At 38.5% G+C, this 23,206-nt stretch overlaps 1 protein-coding gene across 1 annotated transcript in view; it reads left to right on the top strand.

Moving 5' to 3' along the window:
- The window catches only part of HACD4 (3-hydroxyacyl-CoA dehydratase 4), a 35,773-nt gene extending 17,804 nt beyond the window's left edge, over positions 1-17,969 (top strand). Inside the window, exons 4-6 of the mRNA XM_080819445.1 lie at positions 4,053-4,159; positions 16,624-16,749; positions 17,582-17,969. Coding sequence (XP_080675571.1) covers positions 4,053-4,159; positions 16,624-16,749; positions 17,582-17,664 — 316 coding nt within the window. The 3' untranslated portion in view covers positions 17,665-17,969. The remainder of the gene's footprint in view (positions 1-4,052; positions 4,160-16,623; positions 16,750-17,581) is intronic.
- Positions 17,970-23,206: the final 5,237 nt, after the last annotated feature.

The raw sequence follows: 23,206 nt of genomic DNA, 5'->3' as shown, positions 1-23,206 counted from the left end.
TTGTCTCTACCAGCAGTGGGGTAAACAGTCCCCTTTGCTCAGAGGCTCATCTTGGGGAGGTATCCTAACTGCTTCTTTGGCTTTCACTAATGAGAACTGCCCCTTCTACTTGCAAGATCTGGGTGTGGGTAGGTAACAAAAGCACCCTAGCATTTTAGCTGAGTTACGTAAATTATTCATTTACTATGTTGTCAGTAACTTAGCTGAATTAAAGTATTTCTGAGTAATGGGTTGAGCCTTACAGTGAGTTAGAATGAAATGTTTTGTTGAATGAAAAGGAGTAGCATTCTTTGTATATATAATTTAGTAAGTTATTCCTCATTTTTAACTGATAGTTTTGTAGACTTGGGGTGAATTTCATGGACTTTTGTAGCCCATGACTTTGTGTTCATGAGACAAGGAGCCCCATCTGGGACTGGGACCTTCTGACATACTGTTCTCTGGTATGCCTGACTCTCTTGGTGTCAATTCAGTCTCTAATGAGCACAGTTAAACCCATTAGAGAACAAAATGATTTTAACATTGAGAGTAGTATCATGATGTCATGGAAGGGCTTTTTAACAGAGGAGATCTTACGATGCATCCCACTGCCACTACTTGCTGTATAATCTTGGACATCCCACTGAACCTTCAAAAACAAAAGAATTGATATAATTCATGTACTTTAACATTCACCTTTTATTTATTTCTTAATTAATTAATTAATTAGAGCAAGTGTGTGGGTAGGGAGGGGCAGAGGGAGAGGGAGAGAATCTTAAGCAGGTGCACTCCACACTCAGGTAGAGCCAGATACAAGGCTTGATCTCAGGAGCCTAAGATCATGACCAGACCTGAAATCAAGAGTCAGACACTTAACCGACTGAGTCACCCAGGCACCCAACATTCACACGTAAAATAGAAAATTTGTGGGTTTTAGTGTATTTAAAGATGTGTAACTATCATCACTAATTTGAGGACATTTTCACTGCACTCTAAAGAAACCCCAAACCCCTTAGCAGTAAAATCCCCATTTTCTCCTCTCAGCCCCTGGCAACCACTAACATACTGTCTCTATGAATTCGCCTATTGTGGACATTTCATATAAATGGAACCATACTGTATGTGGCTTTTTGTGACTGATTTCCTTCACTTAGCATAATGTTTTCAAGGTTTATCCATGTTATAACATGTATCAGTATTTCATTCCTTTTTATCAGTATTTTATTCCTTTTATGGATAACATTCCGTTATAGCAGTATACCACTTTTATTTATCCATTCTTCAGTTGATGGATATACTTTCTGGTTATGAGGAATATCATTATGAATAGTCATGTACAAGCTTTGTATATACATAGGCTTTCTTTTCTCATAACTTGGAAGTAAAATTTCTAAGCATGTAGCCTTTTCGAAACTCAGTTTTTTTCCCTCTGTGATGTTGGGGTGCAATTATCTTCCCAACTTACCCTAAAATTCCTTTTTTTTTTTTTAAAGGCAAGGACTAGAGGGACACCTGGATGGCTCAGTTGGTTAAGCATCTGCCTTCAGCTCAGGTCATGATCTCAGGGTCCTGGGATTGAGTCCCACATTGGGCTCTCTGCTCAGTGGGGAGTCTGCTGCTCTCTTTGCCTCTGCTCCCCCCTCTACTTGTGCATGCTCTCTCTCTCTCAAATAAGTAAAACCTTAAATAAATAAATGCAAGGATTAGAAAAGGGCATCTATAAAAAAAAAACCCACATCCAGAGGATTGTTAATGTTGAAAGACGAGTGCTTTCTTCCTAAGATGAGTGAAACTAGGGTGTACAACCCTTGCCATGTCTATTCAACATTGTACTAGAAATACTCGTCATGGCAGTTAGGCAAGAAAATGATGTGAAAGGCAGGAAGGAGTAAAGTCTGTTAGCAGGTTACATGATTTTGTACATAAAATCACAAGGAATCCACTAAAAGTACTAGAACTAGTAAACCGGTAAAGAAAGGTTGTTGAATACAAAACCAATATGCAAAACTATTTTTGTATATTGTGTTTTATACACTTGCAATGACCTATTCTAAAATAAAATTAAGGAAAATTTTCATTTATAATAGCATCCAAAAAATAAAGTACTTAGGAATAAATTTAACAAGAGTTGTGCAGAACTTAACGCATTGAAAACTTTAAAATACTATTGGGAGAAGTTTAAAAATACCTGAATTAAGAGATAACCCATGTTTATGGGTTGAAAACGTAATAAGACTGCAACAGTCTCCAAATTGATCTACATATTCATTGCCATCCTTATCAGAATCTCAGCTGGCTGCTTTGCAGAAATTGCAAAGCTGATTTTAAAACTCATATGGAAATTCAAGGAACTTACTAGCCCAAGCAATCTTGAAGAAGAACATAGTTAGAAGACTCACACATCTCAATTTCAGAACTCACTACAAAGCAATAATAATCAAGAATGTGATACTGGCATAAGGTTATAGCATAGAGTAGAATTGATAGTCTGGGGATAAATTCTCACATTTATAGTCTATTGATTTTTGACAAGGGACCAAGACCATTAAATGGGGGTGGGGGAATAGTTTTTTCAACAAATGGTGCTGGGACAATGACATGTCCATCTGCATGGATTCTTACACCATATACAAAAATTAAAATGGATCAAAAAACCTAAATGTAAGAGCTAAACCTATAAAACTCCAAGAACGCATAGAGGTAAACCTTTGTGATTTTGGATTTGGCAGAGGATTCTTAGACACCAAAAACAAAGCAACAAAAGAAAAAAGATACACTGGACTTCATCAAAAGTGGCTTTAAACATATAAGATGCTTATCTACTCTTGTAATAAAAAAGATGCCGGGGGCACCTGGGTGGCTCAGTGGGTAAAGCCTCTGCCTTCGGCTCAGGTCGTGATCTCAGGGTCCTGGGATCGAGCCCCACATCAGATCTCTGCTCAGCAGGGAGCCTGCTTCCCCCCTCTCCCTGCCTGCTGCTCTGCCTACTTGTGATCTCTCTCTCTGTCAAATAAATAAAATAAAATCTTTAAAATAGATGCCGTTTTCGAGATTGGTACAGATCAAGTTTGGTAACATGCCATGTTTAGTGAAGGCTTGCACTGTTGGTATATGGTTTTTATATACACAGATAAGCAATTGCAAGAGTATTTGAGAGGATATATAAGAAACTGCCATTGGTCATTGCCTCTGAGGAATGGAATCAAGGTCCTAGAATGGGAGAAAGGTTTAGTTTTCTCCATTCATGTTTTCAAGGTTTTGGATTTTGTTTTGCCATATTACGTACTGCCTATTCCAGTAGTTCTCAGAGTACAGACCCTAGCCCCATGTGGCATCTACATCACCTGTAGCTTGTTTATAATAGAAATTCTCAGGCTGTACCTGAGACCCATGGAATGAGACCCTCTGGGCATATGGCCTAGCAGTGTGTGCTTTAGCAAGACCTCTGGGTGATTCTGATGTCCGCTTAAGCTTAAGAACCACCTCCTAGTCAGAGAAACAAAAAGATGCAGACTACTTCCTCCTCCTACTTCCTTTTAAAGGCAGCTTTAAAACCACCTATTGCGCTCAAAACAAGCTTCTAAGGCTGGCTCTTTTAACTGATCACACAGCGTAGCCCAACTGCACGAGCAGAAGGATGACCAATAAGGACTTGGAAGTCACACTTGTGTTTTAAAAATTCATTACCTAAATATTTACAAGTCTGTCTGTTTTTAAAAACCCAGCTGCATGCTGGATAAAATGGGCTTAGCTTTTGAGTGAACCTAAATTCACTCATCAGGGAAACATGTAATTTGTTGAGGGGTAAGGGTTCCATTTTTCTTTGTTTACCTCCATAATTATCCATGATCCAACCCCTGAGACAAGCCAGACTGACACAGTTCCCTTCCCCTTACTTTTTATTTTTTATTTTTTTATTTTTTACCTCCTGCTTAAATGGTAGAAAATAAGGTTTGGAATTTAAACTTTCCACTTGTATCTCTGTGTTTAATTACAGTGTAAGGTATTTTCTTCTCTTCTTCTCCCAGATATTAGTGGGAAATGATGTTTCTGAGCTCCTTGTCTTGTTTTAGGTACACTTACAGCATGTTGTCAGTCATAGGGATATCCTATGCCGTCTTGACCTGGCTCAGTCAGACACTGTGGATGCCCATTTATCCTCTGTGTGTTCTTGCTGAAGGTAAGAGTGACTTTGCATTATTGCTTCCTGACAAAAGCCATCTACTTATAATGGTTCACTTAACTTTTTGATGATTAAATTACTATTTTTGCTACTGCTAGCGGACAGCTGACTCAATGGATCATTCCTGGCACACTTCCCTTGATGCAAAAAAGCAAAGCATTAAGAAACAAAGTTAGAGGGGGAAGCAGCTTTGCACAGTAGACAAAATACTGGATGAGGAATGAAGACATCTGAGTACAGGCCCTTAACTTCATTAACTCACTGTATGAGTTTTGGGCAAATCATTTAACCTCTTTCAGTTTACTCATCCAAAAGGGGTTTAACATTTAGTGACTCGGTGATTTTTTTTTTTTTTTTTTTTTAAGTATGCTCCACACCCAGGGTGAGGCTTGAATTCATGACCCTGAGATCAAGACCTGGGTTGAGATCAGGAGTTGGATGCTTAACCAACTGAGCCACTCAGGCACCCCAATGATTATTTTTAGTGCATAGAAATTCAGTTCCCCCTAGCTGGATTATCTTTCCTACTTAACCATCTACCACGCATCACACTGTCTGCCAGGAACAGTTAACTCTACCTTTAGATCAGTCATCAGTTTCTCAGGGACGCATTCCTCAACTTTCTCAACTAAATCTGTTCCCCACCCCCTGCACCCTGCCTGCAGTACAGCACCATGAATCTCTCTTTCATAAGATCTGTCTCAGGTGTGTTTAGACGTTTGTGTGATTCTTTGAATAATCTCTGTTTCGTGTCTAGCCTCTAAGCAACTTGGGGATATGGGTTGTTGTTTCCTTGCTTCCCTTTTTCTCATGCACCCAATATATATGCTCAATAAACACTGAACAAATTATTGAATACAGTATGAACTCAGCTAGTTACTTAGCCTAAATGTAAACCTAAAACTTAAATAAAATTCATTGGTTTGCAAAAAGCTTGAGGATATTAGGGGAATATATGCTTCCTTCCGTAATGGATTTGGCAGACTGGTAAGGAACTTTGTGAAACATTAAAATTTTTGAAAACAGAAGGCATAAAGAAATTAAGAAAGCATATTATAGTAACTAAGGGAAAACATAGAAAAAGAAATTTAAAATAAAATGGTGACATTGGTGATAATCATAAAGTGTATATAGTCTACCCACATGTTTTGTACCGATGACCAGAGAAAAATTTATAGTAAATCATATTAGGTAGAACTTTAAAATTTGTTTTGCTTTGAAAAGAATTACTAATTTTTAGAATAGACTAAGCCAAAAGAATCTAGAGAATACTGAAAACTAAAAAAAACTGGATTGCTCATTTCTTTGAGAATGAAATTCTTCACTCATTGAAACATTTATTAAGTAAATTGCTTTATTGTATGAAAAATACCCTAAAGTATATATTATAAAGGACTAAGGTAGAGACAGGAGTAATCTTTTCCTAAAAATAAAGGATGAATAACTATAGAAAACTTGTACATTCTCATCATTTGATAACGTTAAGCCTTCACCTTTCTGGGAAAGCCATGTTCCAGTATGTTTGCCATAAAACCCATTTCTTTTTTTGCAATTAGATTCATTAACTTATTCTTGCAATTAAAAAGCAAAGTGTATATGCAGAAAAGGAGTCTGGAAGCATATGTGGCAAATGTTAATAATTCTGGGTGGCAGAAAATGGGTCACTGCAGTTTAACCTTCACATGTTTCTTTATATTTTAAATGCTCTAAAGTATGAAAAGACGTAGTTAAGAAAACCTGGCTGACTTTTGATGACTCTAATATTTTTAAATAACTATAGTTTCCCATCCAGTAACATCAAAGACAAAAGCAAGGTGTGTAGACAGCCAGATCATCAGTTTATACCGATTAACTGCTAGAAACTTAGGTGCAGCATCTGGAAGTCTTAGACGGCAGGTCAGTTGCAGACCCTGTGGCTGAGCCACTCATCCTGCTCAGGCTAGCCCTAGCGGCCTTGGTTGCCCAACATTTCTTCTGTCTCTAATTTTTTTTTTATTTACAAATAATTTTAGACTTACAAGAAGTACAAAAATGGTGTATTGTTCACGTGTGCCCTTCACCCAGCTTATGCTAACAGCATCTTACATAACCATAGTACATTATCATTTCATAAAATGTCATAAAAATCTGTATGTGAGATATAACTTCATAGAACCTCCTCTTTATTTTCATTGAAGTATAGTTGACATCCAATGTTATATTAGTTTCAGGTGTACAACATATTGATTCAGCAATTCCATACATTACTCATTGCTTGCCACAGTAAGTGTAGCCACCATCTGTCACTGTACAACATTCTTAGAGTATTACTGACTCTACTCCCTATGCGGTACTTTCCATCTCCATGACTTACTCATTTTATAACTGGAAGTTTATACCTCTTAATCCCCTTTATCTATTTAGTCTGTCCCCCAAATACCTCCCCACTGGCCACCATAAGTTGGTGCTCTGTATTTAAGTCTTTTATTTTTTATATTCCATATATAAATGAAATCATATGGCATTTGTCTTCTTCTGACTTACTCCACTTGGCATAATACCCTCTAGGTCCATCCATGTTCTTGTAAGTGGCAAAATCTCATTTTTTTTTTATGCCTAAGTAACATTCCACTGTGTGTGTATCTTTAACACATAAACACATATACTTTACCCATTCATTCATCTATTGATGACACTGGGGTTGCTTCCTTATCTTGGTTATTGTAAATCATGCTGCAGTAAACATAGGGGTGCATTTATCTTTTCCAGTTAGTGTTTTTGTTTTCTTTGGATAAATACCCAGTCGTAGAATTACTGGAGGATATGATACTGCTTTTATTTTTTTAAGCTAACACTGTAATTACCCATCTTATTAAGCAGTAGTTTCTCAGAAGAAAAAATCTAAGACAAAATCTTAGGTATATTTGAAGCATTCACACATACAGCACACTTGTGTCTATTCAACCTGAGGGTCTCTCTAAGACTGCTCAACCCATTCCCAATTAGTATTTGAATGTGAAATTTCCTAGTAAGTGTGAGTTCACTGGTATGGTAGTTCTATTTTTAATTTTTTGGATGAACTTCCATACCGTTTTCCACAGGGGCTGTACCTTTACCTGCCCACCCCAGTGTGTGGGGTTTCTTTTGCTTCCCATCCTTACCAGCATGTGTTTTTTTGGGTTGGTTTTTGTTTGTTTGCTTGTTTATACCAGCTATTCTGACAGTTGTGAGGTTATATCTCATTATGATTTTGACTTGCATTTCCCTGATGATGAGTGAGGTTGAGCATCTTTTCATGTGTCTGTTTGCCACCTGTATGTCTTTGGAAAAATGGCTGTGCACGTCCTCTGCCCATTTTTTAATAAGAGAGTTAACCAACTATCTGGTATTGAGTTGTGTTAAGTTCTCCATATATTTTGGACTTTAACCCTTTGTCAGATATTTTGCTTTCAAATATCATCTCCCATTTTGTAGGTTGCCTTTCATTTTGTTGATGGTTCCCTTTACTGCGCAAAAGCTTTTTATTTTGATGTACTCCCAAATAAGTTTGCTTTTATTTCCCTTGTCTGAGGAGACATCTATAATATGTTGCTAAGGGTGATGTCCAGGTGACTGCTTATGTTTTCTTGCAGGAGTTTTATGGTTTTGTAGTTCACATTTAGGTCTCTAATCCATTTTGAGTTTAATTTTGTGTGGGTTGTAAGAAAGGGGTCCAATTTCATTCTTTTGCAAGCAGTTGTCCCAGGTTTTTTTTTTTTTTTTTTTTGTACCATTTATTGAAAAGGCTGTCTTTTCCCCACTCTAAATTCTTGCCTTTGTGATAAACTGACTGTATAGGCATGGGTTTATTTCTGGGTTCCCTATCCTGTTCCATCAATCTGTGTATCTATTTTACCATCCTTGGATTACTGCGGCTTTGTCACGTATCTTGAAACTGGAATTGTGATACCTCTGGCTATGTTCTTCTTTCTCAAGATTTATCTATTCAAGGTCTTTTGTGGTTCTAAACAAATTTTAGGATTATTTATTCTTGTTCTATGAAAAGTGCTATTGGCATTTTTGTAGGGATTGCATTGAATCTAGTTTGCTTTGGGTAGTATGGACATTTTAATGATAGTCTTCCCATCTGTGAGCATGGTATATCTTCCTATTTGTGTCATCTTCAGTTTCTTTCTTCAAAGTCTTATAGTTTTCAGAGTATAGGTCTTTCATCTCCTTAGTTAAGTTTATTCCTAGGTATTTTATTCTTTGTGGTGCATGTATAAATGGTTAGTAGCATATAGAAGAAACGTAATAAAATTCCATTAATTTTGTATCCTGCAAATTTACTGAACTCATTTATCAGTTCTAATAGTTTTTTGGTGGAGTCTGTAGGGTTTTCTGTATGTGGTGTAGCATGTCATCTGCAAATAGTGTTAGCTTAACTTCTTCCTTGCCAATTTGGAAACTGCTCTTTTTTTTTTTTTTTTTAAGATTTTATTTATTTATTTGACAGAGAGAGATCACAAGTAGGCAGGCAGGCAGGCAGAGAGAGAGAGAGGGGAGGAAGCAGGCTCCCCGCCGAGCAGAGAGCCCGATGCGGGACTCGATCCCAGGACCCCGAGATCATGACTTGAGCCCAAGGCAGAGGCTTAACCCACTGAGCCACCCACCTGAGGCGCCCCGGAAACTGCTCTTTCTTGTGCGATTGCTACAACTAGGACTTGCAGTACTCTGTCGAATTAAAGTGGTGAGAGTGGACATCCTTGTCTTGTTCCTGATCTTAGAGAAAAACCCGTGTTTCTTAAGCACTGAGTATGTTAGCTGTGGGTTTTTCATATATGGCCTTTATTATGTTGAGGTATTTTCCCTCTACACCCATTTCCTACATCTATTGAAATGGTCCTATAGGTTTTATGTTTCCTTTTGTCAGTGTGATATATCACATTGACTCATTTGCAAATATTTAATCACCCTTGCATCACTGGAATAAATCTCACTTGTTTGTGGTGAATGATCTTTTTAATGTATTGTTGTGTATAGTTTGCTAATATTTTGTTGAGGGTTTTTGCACTATGTTCATCATACTGGGGTTTGGGTTTTGTTTTTGTTTTAGTTTTAACAGTGTCTTTGGTTTTGAAGTCAGGGAAATGATGGCCTTGTAGAATGAATTTGGAAGTTTTCCTTCCTATTCTGTTTTTTTGGAATAATTCTTTAAATGTTTGGTAGAATTCACCTGTGAGGCTATCATGGTCCCAGACTGTTGTTTGTTGGGAGTTTTAGATTACAGATTCAATTTCTTTACTAGTGACTGGTCTGTTCAAATTTTCTATTTCTTCCTGAATCACTTTTTTAGATTTTATTTGACAGAGAGAGACAGAATGAGAAAGGGAATACATACAGGAGGAGTGGGAGAGGGAGGCTTCCTGCTGAGCAGGGAGCCTGATGCGAGGCTCGATCCCAGGACCCCAGGATCACCTGAGCCGAAGGCAGATGCTTAATGACTGAGCCACCCAGGCATCCCTGAATCACTTTTGGGAGATGTATATTAGGATTATCTGTTTCTTCTAGGTTGTCCAATTTGTTGGCATATAATTTTTCATCATATTCTCATAATCTTTTGTATTTCTCTGCTATCAGTTCTTCATTTTTAATTTTCTCTTTTTTCTGATGAGTCTGGCTAAAGAATTATCAATTTTGGTTATTTCAAAGGACCAGTTCTTGGTTTCATCTGGGGTTTTTTTGTTTTTATATTTTTAGTTTTTCAATTAATTCTACTATAGTCTTTATTATTTTCTTCTTTCTACTTTCTGCTAGCTTTGGGCTTTGTTCTTTTTTCTTTTTCCAGCTCCTTGAGGTACAAGTTTAAATTGTTTGAGAATCATATTGTTTGTTGAGATAGGCCTGTATTGCTATAAACTTCCTTCTTAGGACTGCTTTTGCCACATCCCAAAGATTCTCACTGCAGTGTTTCCATTTTCATTCGTCTCCGTGTATTTTTTTTAATTTTCTTTGATTTCTTTGTTGATGCATTCATTGTTTAATAGCATGTTGTTTAGCCTTCATGTATTTGTATCCTTTCCAGAGTTTTTCTTATAATCGATTTCTAGTTTCATATTGTCATGGTTGAAAAAATGCTTGATAGGACTTCAGTCTCTTTAAAAAAATTTTTGAGATTTGTGTTACGACCTAACGTTTGATGTATCCTGGAGAATGTTCTGTGTGCATTTTAAAAGAATGCATATTGGGGTTTTTTTTGTTTTGTTTTGTTTTGTTTTGTTTTTAATGGAATGTTCTGTCTATATCTGTTAGGGCCCTCTGGTCTAATTATGGCACTCCCTTCTGACCTGCAAAGTTTCTGCTGAAAAAATCAGCTGATAGCCATAGGGGATTTCCCTGTGTGTAATGGTTTTTTCTCTTGCTGCTTTGAAAACTCCCGCTATATCACTGCTTCTTGCCATTTTATTTATTATGTGTCTTGCTATGGAACTCCTTAGATTTATCTTGTTAGGAGCTCTTTGTGCTTCCTGAAATGTGATGGATAGATCTTTTCTTTCCCAGAGGAAGGAAGTTTTCAGTTATTTCTTCAAATAAGTTATCTACTCCCTTCTCTCTCTTTCTCTTCTGGGATCCCTATAACGTGAATGTTGTTACTCATCACAATGTTGTTGAGTTCCCTTTACTGAACTCTTTTCTTAATTCTTTTTTGTTTTTGCTGTTCACCTTGATTACTTTCCATTACCCTGTCTTCCAGATTGTTGATCTGTTCTTCTGCATCCTCTGATCTGCTCTTGATTCCTTCTGGTGTATTTATTTCATTTTTTTAATTCTTCAGCTCTATATTTTCCCTTTGTTGAAGTTCTGACTGAGATCATCCACTCTTTTTTCACATTCAGTGAGTATCTTTATGACCATTACTTGGAACTCTTTTATCAGGCACATTGGTTGTTTATTTCATTTAGCTCTTCTACTGTGATTCTGTTCTTTCATTTGGGCCATATTCCTCTGTCTCCTCATTTTGTCTAACTCTGTGTTTGTTTTTGTATAGTAGGTGAGTTAGCTATGTCTCCTGGTCTTGAAAATATTGGCCTTATGTTGAAGGCGTCCTGTGGAGCCCTGTAACACAGCTTCCTCTTGGTCTTCAAAATCAGGCACTTTGGGAATGTCCACTGTGTGGGCTAAACATGCCCCACTGTTGTAGCTGAACTACAGTTGCTTTCAGTTCAGCCAGCTGCCATGACCCACTTTGCCTGCTGTAGGCACACTGGGCAGGGTTTGGTCCTTAAACTATTGAGAGGACTGTTTGAGGCCTCTGTGACTAGTCGGTGAGAAGACCAGCAGTCAGCCGAGGTGTCTGCAGTTAGCCTCACTGCCACATCTTCTGTTCCACCAAAGCAGAGGACTTATTCCCTACACAGCCAGCTAAGAGCCTGGGCTGCTGAAACTGTGGGTGCACTGATTTGTGGGGCTTACTTCTTCCCGCCCCAGGGAAGGAGTCATTTTGGAGTAGCTTTGTCCCTGCCAGGGCTTTCTGCAGGGTGTGGGAGGCAGGAGCCCCTTTAGAGGATTGCCTGCTGAAGGGGGCAGGTTGGATGGGTCAGGTCAGTCACATGGTGCTAGCAAGATACTGTTAGCACTGGCTCCCCTAAGTGACTAGCCATCTAGGCTGGGAGAGGGGAAGAGAAATGGCACCTGTCAGCACTTTTGTTCCCAGAGAAATCTAAAGATCCTTGCCTTTCCAGCACACAACCCAAGACTAGTCAATAAATTTTCTTGACATATACCCCAGGCACTTTGCAAACTGCTGCTTCTGCACTGTGTCTCTGCCAAGTTACTTATTATGTTGGGTTCTTTTTTTTTAAAGATTTTATTTATTTATTTGACAGACAGAGATTACAAGTAGACGGAGATGCAGGCAGAGAGAGGAGGAAGCAGGCTCCCCGTGGAGCAGACAGCCCGATGTCGGGCTTGATCCCAGGACCCTGGGATCATGACCTGAGCCGAAGGCAGAAGTTTTAAACCACTGAGCCACCCAGACGCCCACAATGTTGGGTTCTTAAGTGAGGGGACTCAGTTTCCTATTGCCCTCTGGCTCTCCCGGCATTAAGCCTACTGATTCTTAACATTCCTGGAGTTAAGCCCCACTGATTTTTTTTTTAATTGAACTATAGGTGACACACAATGTTACATTAGTTTCAGGTGTACAACATAGCACTTCAACAACTCTGTTATGGTATGCTCACCACAAATGCAGCTACCATCTCTTACCATACAACACTGTTAGAATGCTATTGATTAGATTCCCTCTCTTGTACCTTTTAGCCTTGTGACTCACTGATTCTATAACTGGAAGCTTTTATCTCCCACTCCCCTTCACCCCCTCCTCTGTAGCAACCATTAGTTCTCTGTATTTATGGGTCTGTTTCTCCTTTTTGTTCTTTTATTTTTTAGATTCCATATATAAATGAAACCATATGGCATTTGTCTTTCTGCATCTTATTTCACTTAGCGTAATATCCTCTAGGTCCCACCATGTTCTTGCAAATGATAACATCTCCTTTTTTATGGCTAAGTAATATTCTATTATATATATTTATGTGTGTGTGTGTACACACCACATCCTGATCCATTCAGGATGGACACTTGGGTTGCTTCCATATCTTGCAACTATTGATGGACACTTGGGTTGCTTCCATATCTTGGCTATTGTAAATCATGTATCTTGTATCATGTATCATGTATCTTCTTGAATTAATGGTTTTGTTTTCTTTGGGTAAATACTGTTTCGGAATTACTGGATCATATGGGAGATGTATATATTTTTAAACCTCCTTACTGTTTTCCACAGTGACTGCACCCATTTACATTCCTACCAACAGTGGAAGCAAGAGGGTTTCCTTTTCTCCATATCCTTGCCAACACTTGTTTGACAAGTCGAGGTGGTATCTCATTGTGATTTTGATTTGCATTTCTGAGATAATTAGTGGTATTGAACATCTTATGCCTTTTCAGAGAAATGTATGTTCATGTCTTCTGTACATTTTCCAGTTAAATTGTGGTTTTGGTATTGTATAAATTCTTCGTATATTTTGAATATTAATGCTTTATAAGATAAATAATTTGCAAGTATCTTCTTCCACTCAGTAGGTTGCCTTTTTGTTGTTTTGGTTTCCTTCATTGTGCAAAATTTTATTTTGGTGTAGTCCCAATAGTTTAATATTGCTTCTGTTTCCCTTTCCTGAGGAGAGCTGTCCATAAATATGTTGTTAAGGGAAATATTCAAGAGTGTACTCCCTGTTTTCTTCTAGGAATTTTATGGTTTCAGGTTTAGGTCTTTAATCCATTGAGCTTATTTTTGTGTATGACATAAGGAGTCTAGTTTTTCTTTTGAATGTAGCTATTCAGTTTTCCCAGCATCATTTATTGAAAAGACTATCTTTCCCCCATTGTATATTCTTACCTTCTTTGTTATGACAAGATATATAGGTATGGGTTTATTTCTTGGCTCTCTATCCCATTCCATTAATCTATATGTCTTTTTTTTTTTTTTTTAAAGTAGGCTCCATGCCCATTGTGGAGCCCAGGGCAGGGTTTGAACTCGCATCCCTGAGATCAAGACCCAAGTGGAGATCAAGATTTGTATGCTTAACCAACTGAGACACCCAGATGACCCCTATATGTCTTTTTTTTTTTTTTAAGATTTATTTATTTTAGAGCAGTGGGAGGGACAGAGGAAGAGAGTGTCTTAAGCGGACTCCGCACTGAGTGCAGAACTCAGTGAGGAGCTTAATCTCATGAACGGAGATCATGACTTGAGCCAAAACCAAGAGTCACATGCTTATCCGACTGTGCCACCCAAATGCCCCTTCATATGTCTGTTTTTGTGCCAGTAGTTTACTATTTTGATTATGCCCGCTTAGTCGTATATCTTGGAATATGCAATTGTGCTATCTCTAGCTGTGTTCTTTCTCAAGATTGCCTTGGCTATTTGAGGTCTTTGGTGATTTTTTTTTTAACTGTTTTTTTTTCTTTTAAGATTTTAATTTATTTATTTGTCAGAGAGGACAAGCAGGGGAAGCAGCAGAGGGAGAGGGAGAAGCAGACTCCTCGCTGAGCAGGGAGCCCAAGGTGGGGCTCAGTCACAGGACTCTGGGATCATGACCCGAGCTGAAGCCAGATGCTTAACCAACTGAGCCACCCAGGCGCCCCCAGGTCTTTTGTGATTCTGTACCAACTTTAGGATTATTTGTTCTAATTTTATGGAAAATGCTATTAGTATTTTTATAGGGATTGCACTGAATCTATAGTTTGCTTTGGGTAATATGGACATTTTAGTGATGTTCTTCCAATTCATGGGCATGGCATAGCTTTCCATTTGTATCATCTTCAGTTTCTTTCATCAGTGTCTTAGAGTTCTCAGAGTATAGGTCTTTCACCGTCTAGTTTAAGTTTATTCCTAAGTATTTTATTCTTTTTGGTGCAACTGTTAATGGGATTGTTTTTTTAATTTCTCCACTGCTTTGTTATTAGTGTATAGGAATGCAGCTGATTTCTAGATGTTAGTTTTGTATTGTGCAACTTTACTGCATTTGTACTAAGGTTTTTTTTGTGACATCTTTAGGATTTTTTACATATAGTGTCATGTCATGTGTAGTAAGTTTAACTTCTTCCTTGCCAATCTGGATGCCTCTTACTTTCTTATCTGATTGCTGGAGCTAGAACTTCTAGAAACTATGTTAAATAAAGTGGGAGGAGTGGGCATCTTGGCTTGTTCCTGATCTTAGAAGAAAAGCTCTCGGTTTTTTAGCATTGAGTATGGTGTTAGCTTAGGCTTTTTATATATACCCTTTATTATGTTGAGGAATGTTTCCTCTAAACCCACTTGGTTGAGTTTTTATCATGAGTAGATACTGAATTTTGTCAAATGCTTTTTCTTCATTTACTGATCATGGATTTTATCCTTTGTTTTGTTGATGATGGTGTATCACATTGATTTGCAAATATTGAATCACCCTTGCCTCCCCATAATCAGTCCCACTTAATCATGGGAAAGATTATTGAATAAGTGTTTGCTAATTGTTGAGGATTTTTGCATTTATGTTCATTAGCCTGTATTTTGGGGGGTGGGGGTAGTGTCTTTGCCTGGTTTTGATATCAGGGTAACACTGGCCTTATAGAATATATTTGGAAGCTTCCCTTTCTCTTCTTTTTATTGGAATAAATTGCCATGAATAGGTATAAACTTAAATGTTTGTTAGAATTCACCTATAAATCCATATGGTCCTAGACTTTTGTTGGGATTTTTTCAATTATCAGTTCAACTTTGTTACTAAGTATTAGTCTATTCAGATTTTTTTAAGTTGCCCAATTTGCTGGCATATCAATTTTCATAAGTCTTATAATCTTTTGTATTTATATAGAACAGTTATTATTTCTGCTGCTTTGTTTCTATTTTGGTCCTCTCCTTTTTTTCTTGATGAGGGTGGCTAGAGTTTCATTAATTTTATCTTTTCAAAGAACCAGCTCTTGGTTTTACTGGTCTTTTCTTTATTTTTAGTCTCTATTTCCCTCCTTCTACTAACCTTGTATACTGCTGATTTCTAAGGCTCCCAAAGATAAGCCCTACTGGTTTTCAAAGCCAGATGTTATAGGGACTCCTGTTCCCAGTGCAGATCCCCAATGCCAGGTGTCTCTGGTGTGGGGTGTGATCCCCTGGCTTCTTCAGGCTTGTGGTGTCCCTCCCTTTTGTGGTTAGTCTGACCAGAGTACCAACCACAACTCCACACCTCCTATCCTTTTCCATGTGACATTCTCTCTGCAGCTGGCTGTGGAAGGTCTGGTCTGTCTTTAGGTTTTTTTCAGAGTTGTATAGATGTACATGTATACCTGTTATCTTGGGGTGTCCATGGGATGAAGTGAGCTCAGGATGCTCCTCCTCCTGCATCTTCCCCTGACTCTCTGAACCTCCGTATCTTTTTCTTTGACATCAGCCTCCCCCCTCAAAATGTTTTGGCTAACATTTCTCCCAGAGTTCCTCAGCATTCTTTAAATTTTCCTAGTGGGTAAGGAGAGAGAAGGAGCTCTTCCAAGGCCAGTTACACTGAGAAACTGTAGAGGAAAACCAGTTTCTTTACTGCAGACCTTTTCAGAATCCCTACTGTACTGATGTGTTTGAAACTCTAAGAAGTAACTCTGTGCAGCATTTTTCAAATTCATTTGTCTGTTTGTGAGTAGGGGATATGTATTGGGGGATACCATTCTAAGAAACAAATTATTTCTCTGTAGGTATAACGAAGTATAAAGTGGATATAAGTTCAAGTCACGCTGCCGTAACGGCCTTGCCAGTTGGCTCAGCTCTAGCTTTAGCTAAAGGATTCAGCATCTTTCAAAACCGTTATTATAAAATTCAAAATATCCTTGAGCTCTGTAGACATTTATATATACACATCCCTGTAGCAGTATGAGGGGAAACTTTCACAATTCCTTCTCTGTTCTTTAAACAGCATTTGCCATCTATCAGTCGCTGCCTTATTTTGAATCATTTGGCACTTACTCCACAAAGCTGCCCTTTGATTTATCAATCTATTTCCCATACGTGCTGAAAATATATCTCATGATGCTCTTTATAGGTAAGTGGGTTTTCTGTTTTGTTTTGTTTCTGCATTCTTCCTGTGCCTTCTGGTTTGTGCTGCCATCTACTTTAACAGAAAGGTCTGTGAGCATGGGAGAAACAGAGGAGGACACGCAGCACGGTGAATTAGACCTTGTTAGTAAAGCACCTAGAGGTTATAATGCTTTTCGCAGGGTATCACAAGATCAAGTATGTCACTGTTTCACTGTATAAAGAAGAACAGATTTACAAGCAGGTAAAGTACCTGTATTGTGTAGGAAATGTAGAAATTTGACTCTGGATACAGGATCTACAGAGTGGGCCATTTCTGGTTTTCCCATTTATATCTGTTTGTTTCCTGTTTGTTTGGTTTTTTGAGCTGGCATTTCCCAGCAGGCACGTGGGAGTAGGTGCTAAAAACACAAAAATGTGTGGAACAAAAACTTAAGAGTCAAGAAAATTTAATTGGCAAAGGACTTCTGTGATTACATCTCACTTTCTGCAGCTCTGACCTTTACAAATCCCCATGGTAGTTGGTCTAGAGTAATCATCAGACAGATAGGAACAATGCATCAGGAAGAAGACAGATGTGAAACTTCAGGGCTGGTAGAGAGCACTACCCTCCAGAAAGGGGAACATTAATTCCTTGCCTTAAACAAAATAGGAGGGTAGAGGAGTTCGCTTTACTTCCCTTCCCTGGCCTCTTGTTTACATGGTCCTTCTTTGAGTCTCCCATGCAAGTGTCCTGTCCTTAGACTCCAAGCTGCACTCTATGTTTTAAAACCATGGTTCTTTCCAGGGAGATGGTTAATCAACCTTACTTACTCTTGCCACTTCCTTCCCCGTGTTAGGCATGTATTATACCTACAGTCATCTTTACTCAGAAAGAAGAGACGTCCTCGGAGTCTTTCCCTTTAAGAAAAAGAAAATGTGAAGCACCGCATTCCGATGCAAGAGAAGGAAGGACAGGCTTGTGGACTCAGCTGCAACGGACAACACAGGAAGCAGCCTGCTGGAAAAATACCTGCTGCTGGACACGGCTCCGCGACGACCGCGCTCTCCTCGAGCTTGAGGCAGATCGCAGCACTCTTATCCTCACATGTTTTCAAAATGCATGTTCCACGCAACCTACTTTACCAAAGCTATAGATTTTGTACAAGTAACTTTACATTGATTCTTTTCCTGTAAGGCAAATGAGAAATAGATTCACTGGAATGGATTCAATGAAATTGAGAAACCAAAATTGTTAGCCGGGATTTTATCTGTTTACATCTTTTTCTTTTCATTTCGGAGTTTGCAAATAGCAACTCCACGGGAGTGCAACAATGTGAAATATGTTCAGCAGTTGTCTAGAATAACATTTTATAGACAGATGTCATCCTCGCCAGGGCTCACCCCCATCTTACACATGAGACACGCTGAGAAAATTCTACATTTTCCAAGCCCTGAGAAAGTATTCATTAATATTTGGACTTTGGTGCCTTAAAAGAGGAGACTGATAAAAACAGAATGGATCTTTGGTAAATATACAAATATTTATTTGATCCATATTCCTCTTCTGGGGCGGGGGTTGAAATCAGGCCATGTTACTTACCTTACAGGGAGACAAAAGGTAAAAATCTAGAGTAAATTATTTTAAAGGAGATAAGGCAGTTAACTAGTGATGTTTCAGATTACTATTGCATTATCGTTGTAAATACTATGTTACATAAGTCACAGTTTTGAAAAATAACTAATATCACTTCTGTATCAGTATACATTCACTTTTCTTGAAAGGAGTCTAGAATTTTATTATCCGGTAACTATATAAAAAGGTTACTAAATATTTTATGACATAAAAACCAGGTAGTAAAATATAGTTACAAAAAATTGGCAGCTAGGTAAAGATAATTGATATCTTTGTAAATTTAGTATCCTATTTGGGATTTTAAAATACTTAAAATTACCCTTCTAAAAAGCTACATTTTGAGGTACCTGGGTGGTTCAGTCAGTTAAGCATCGATTCTTGATTTTGTCTCAGGTTGTGGTTTCAGGCTGCACATTGGGCTCCATGCTCGGCGGGGAGTCTGCTTCTCTCTCTCTCCCCCATCTAAAAAAAATAAATAGGGGTGCCTGGGTAGCTCAGTTGGTTAAGCGTCTTTGGCTCAGGTCCTGATCTCAGGGTCCTGGGATCGAGCCCCGTATTGGGCTCCCTGCTCTGTAGGAAGTCTACTAGTCCCTCTCCTACCCCTCCCCCTTTCAAATAAATCTTTAAAAACAAAATGTAGGGGTGCCTGGGTGGTGGGTTAAGCCTCTGCCTTAGGATCCTGGGATCGAGCCCCGCATCGGGCTCTCTGCTAGCAGGGAGCCTGCTTCCTCCTCTCTCTCTGCCTGCCTCTCTGCCTACTTGTGTTCTCTGTCAAATAAATAAATAAAATCTTTAACAACAACAAAAAAATAGCTTTTTAAAAAGCTTATTCTTCAAAATTAAAAAATACTGAAAGTTTTGGTGTACAAAGAGAACAAAATCCATTTGCAAACTTTAGGTGATTCAGTCAAGCTTCCTCTCAGTCAATATGGCTGCGTAGATTGCTGAAGCATTACATGCATCACTAAAGTTGCAGAGTAAGAATTAGAGAAACTATATCGCACTGGACTATTATAAGAAATTAAAATCTTGTTATTTAATTTTTAAGCCACATTACCTTAAGAGCCTGCCTACTTCTCAAACTAGACTAAAAAGCACAGTTTATAATTATGGATTGAAAATCAGGTCTCCGCAACAACTGTAACAAAGCTCTGTGATTCCTTTGGTAACACAGTCACAACTTATTGTGGGTGGTTACCTGTATTCATAATTGAAAGAAAAATTTCATTAGAGGTTAGTGGACATAAGGATGTCATTTCTCTTCCACTCAAGTTCATGTTCCCCAGGTTAAGAAACTTAGACAAGTAAACATCTACCTAGTTAACTGGATATTACCCAGATTGCAAAGTTGATTTTTTTGGCTTATTTCTTAAACTGTATGTCCATCAAATCTCTATTTCATCTTGTTCAGTGTTGTCAAAGGCTTGGTTTCTCAAATATAATAAATATAGATGAAATAGCAAACTGTTAGATATTTTAGAAGCATAACACATAACTTTTAAAATGATCTTTCTTAGGGCACCTCGATGGCTTGGTCAGTTAAATGTCTGACTTGATTTTAGCTCAGGGTCGTGAGATTGGGTCCTGTGCTGGGTGTGGAGCTACTTAAGATTCTTTCTCCTTCCCCAAGCCCTCTTCTCTCTCCCTCTCTATAAAACAAAAAAACCCCAACTTTCTTGGGACCTTTCAATGCCAAGTTCCATTGCCTCAAGTTCCAAGTAACCCAAGCTAAGGTGTAGTAATCAACATCACCAGTGCCTCTGGGACTTAAAAGGGTAGGGTAGTGGGGGGTAAAACTGCTCTGAATGGAAACTACTTCGAAGAATTTCCTTATTCAGCAAAAGTCTGCCTAAAAAATACAACACACAGACACTGTAATATCATCAAAGTCCCTGGGCTTTTATGTTACCAAAATAGTTGAATGAAAAGCAGTAACACTTCCGCCAAAAGCATCCATTTGATATTAATGTGTTTTTTCCCTCCAGTATGCTCTTCAAGAATCACACAGTTATCCTGGTCTTAGGATACAAGAAACACCTTGTGGGGCGCCTGACGCACTGAAGGCACAAATTACAAAACTTTTAATAGGCTTCCTGCAGACACACTTGTTACCAAAGAATGTACCACATTGCACTGAAGCCCCCCGCCCCCACCAAGAAAAACCATTTTGTTTTAGGATACCTTATTCTGCTTACCTTGAGCAAGGTGTCACGTATAAGACTTTGTGTTTCTTTCAAGAGATAATGTAGCTGTAACATCAGTATCCAAAATATTTCCACAGAGAATCTTACATTTATTGACGTGCAAAGAAAACAGTTACATTTTGTGCTAAAGTTTCAATGATTTAAATGAAAATATGCTACAAATTATTTCCCCTTTCCCCACATCTTCCTCTCATTGGCTTATTTTTCCTATGTAAACATTTTTGCCCCCTTGTTAATTTTTCCTTTCTACTTCCAGGTCTAATTGCTACGTTACCTTTCGATATGGCGCTCTTGCCAAGTGTATTCCAGGGAGCAACAGTCCTAGGACAGGGTGCCACCTAGGACCCAGACTCTTGGGCTCCACTGGGACCCAGGAACCTACATGTTGTCAGGCTCCTCAAATGCCCCTCCTGCACACTACAGTTTGAGTCTAAGTATCTCAGCTTTGGACAGAAACCTGCTAATAACATAAAAGCCCCCATACAATATAGTTTTCTCTGTTTTCAGAATGGAGATGATGGCATTTATGTTTGGTTTTTAAAGATGTTAAAGAGGGATTTATCTTTGCTAAGGGTGGCTAGAGTTTAAAACCTCAAGTAAAGGTAACCGTCAATTCCATATTGCAAATCAACTAGTGAGAACATGCCTTAATTCACCAAATAAACGTAGGCGTCCACTGCGTACTTACTTTGTGGTACTCTGCCAAGCCACAGGGTCCTGTGAGTGAGAACGTGGCCTGGATGGAAGTAAGAGCAGTGGGTTTGATATGAAATCCAGCTCCAACGTTTACTAAGTGAACGAGCCCAGGGTTCCTTTCCTTCACTGCCCCCACGCTGTTGCAAAGAATAAATGCCGTGCGGTAAACTAAACCTCTCTAAATGATAAACAGCTACACAGAAGCAGGAAATTTGTAACACGTTTCCTGGATCAATTAAAATTATCTGATGGTTTACTGATTTATATTTTCTGAATATAAATTCTGTGAGGGCAGGAATATCATGCGTTGGTCACTCCGGGCACATGGTACACACTCATAATTGTGCAGCTCTGACTTTATAGATTACTACCAGTACCTCCAGAAAAAGTCCTGTTTTAAGAAATCTATCAGATAGGGGTGCCTGGGTGGCTCAGTTGGTTGGGTCTCTGCCTTTGGCTCAGGTCATGATCCCAGGGTCCTGGGATCGAGCCCCATGTCAGGCTCTCTGCTCAGCGGGAAGCCTGCTTCCTCCCCTCTCTGCCTGCCTGCCTCTCTGCCTACTTGCGATCTCTGTCAAATAAATAAAACATTTTTTAAAAATATCAAATTGATAGGTGATATCTCCATTGTATTTGATTACTCTCAAAGGGCAGTTCATATTTACAAGACACAAAAGGACTTTTTTGTTTTGTTTTTTAGCTTCTCTAAGTATCCTTTCCTAATGTGCTACTTGCTTTTAGAATGTATTAAGAACTGGTTAAATTTCCATTATCTTCCCAAGTCCTAACATAAAGATCGCCAAGAGTTAGAACTATTTTCAGCGAAACATACAAAGGTGATAACATTTCTATTACATTTTAGAATTTATAAACCATATTTCTGTACTCTTTTATCCTTGTGAGTTAAATTATTCCTTGTACCCAAGAAACAAAACCAAAGTCAGGGAGTCATCCCTGTCATTTTTACTTGGTTTCATGTCCAATAATTTAGCTAGAAATTATTTCACAAGTTCCTTATGTTTGACAAGAACCAGACGATCTAAGTGGCAATTTTAAAGAATGTCATACTGTTTATGAAGATTAACACATTCCATGCACACTCACAACTTCATAATTACTATATATATATCATACATTTTAAAAAAATGAGGCTCGAGAGTTTAGCATCAGTATAAAGCATTTCCTTCCAGAAAATATAAAAGCATATTACATCATCTAGGACCGGAGTGACGATGATACACATTTATACATAAAGATGACAGCATGAGGTGTTTTTCTGCGATGGTAGGATGGAGGATGGGAATTGTTCTGGCCACATTCGGTCCCCTGATTTCATCCGAAATGCCTGCAGCTGGGAATAGGCGTGTTGGGGCATCTCTCTCAGACTCACCCAGAGGTCTCGCCTACAGCTCTGGCTTTAGTGAAGGCCCCATCCTCCTAAGCCCAAGATCTGATCTCCCTTCGAATACAGCAATTTATGAAAATGTTTCCAAAAGTTTAAAACTGCTTATTTTCAAAGTGACTAAGTTATTTCGAGACAGTAGTTGCGTGCCTAACAAAGTCTTACTCCTTTTATAATTACAATATCACTATCTTTGGTAAAATCATTTCGAGTGAACTTCTGACAGTTACCTTCAAAAAAGGTCATTAACAGCCTTGTAGTTACTTACCATGGAGTCATTACACGACAAAACACAAAGATAATTTTAGGCCCTTGCACGGATCCCATCCCAACATCTGCTCCAAATGCACACTTTGCAAATCAAGAGTCAGTGTTCTGAGACACATAAGGCTTTAACCCCACATGTTCATTTGTTAGTATATCCCAGCATGCTCTCTGTCTTGGCAACTTGTGATTTCAAAATCCGATGGAAGATGACTTGTGAAAAGGAAGTGTTTCCATACATAGTTTGGAACATCTGGTCTAAAAAGGCAGAGACTTCTGAGGA

This window comes from Martes martes (assembly GCF_963455335.1).
Source record: "Martes martes genome assembly, chromosome: 12".
Lineage (NCBI taxonomy): Eukaryota > Metazoa > Chordata > Mammalia > Carnivora > Mustelidae > Martes > Martes martes.
This window is presented reverse-complemented; position numbering and strand designations above follow the sequence as displayed.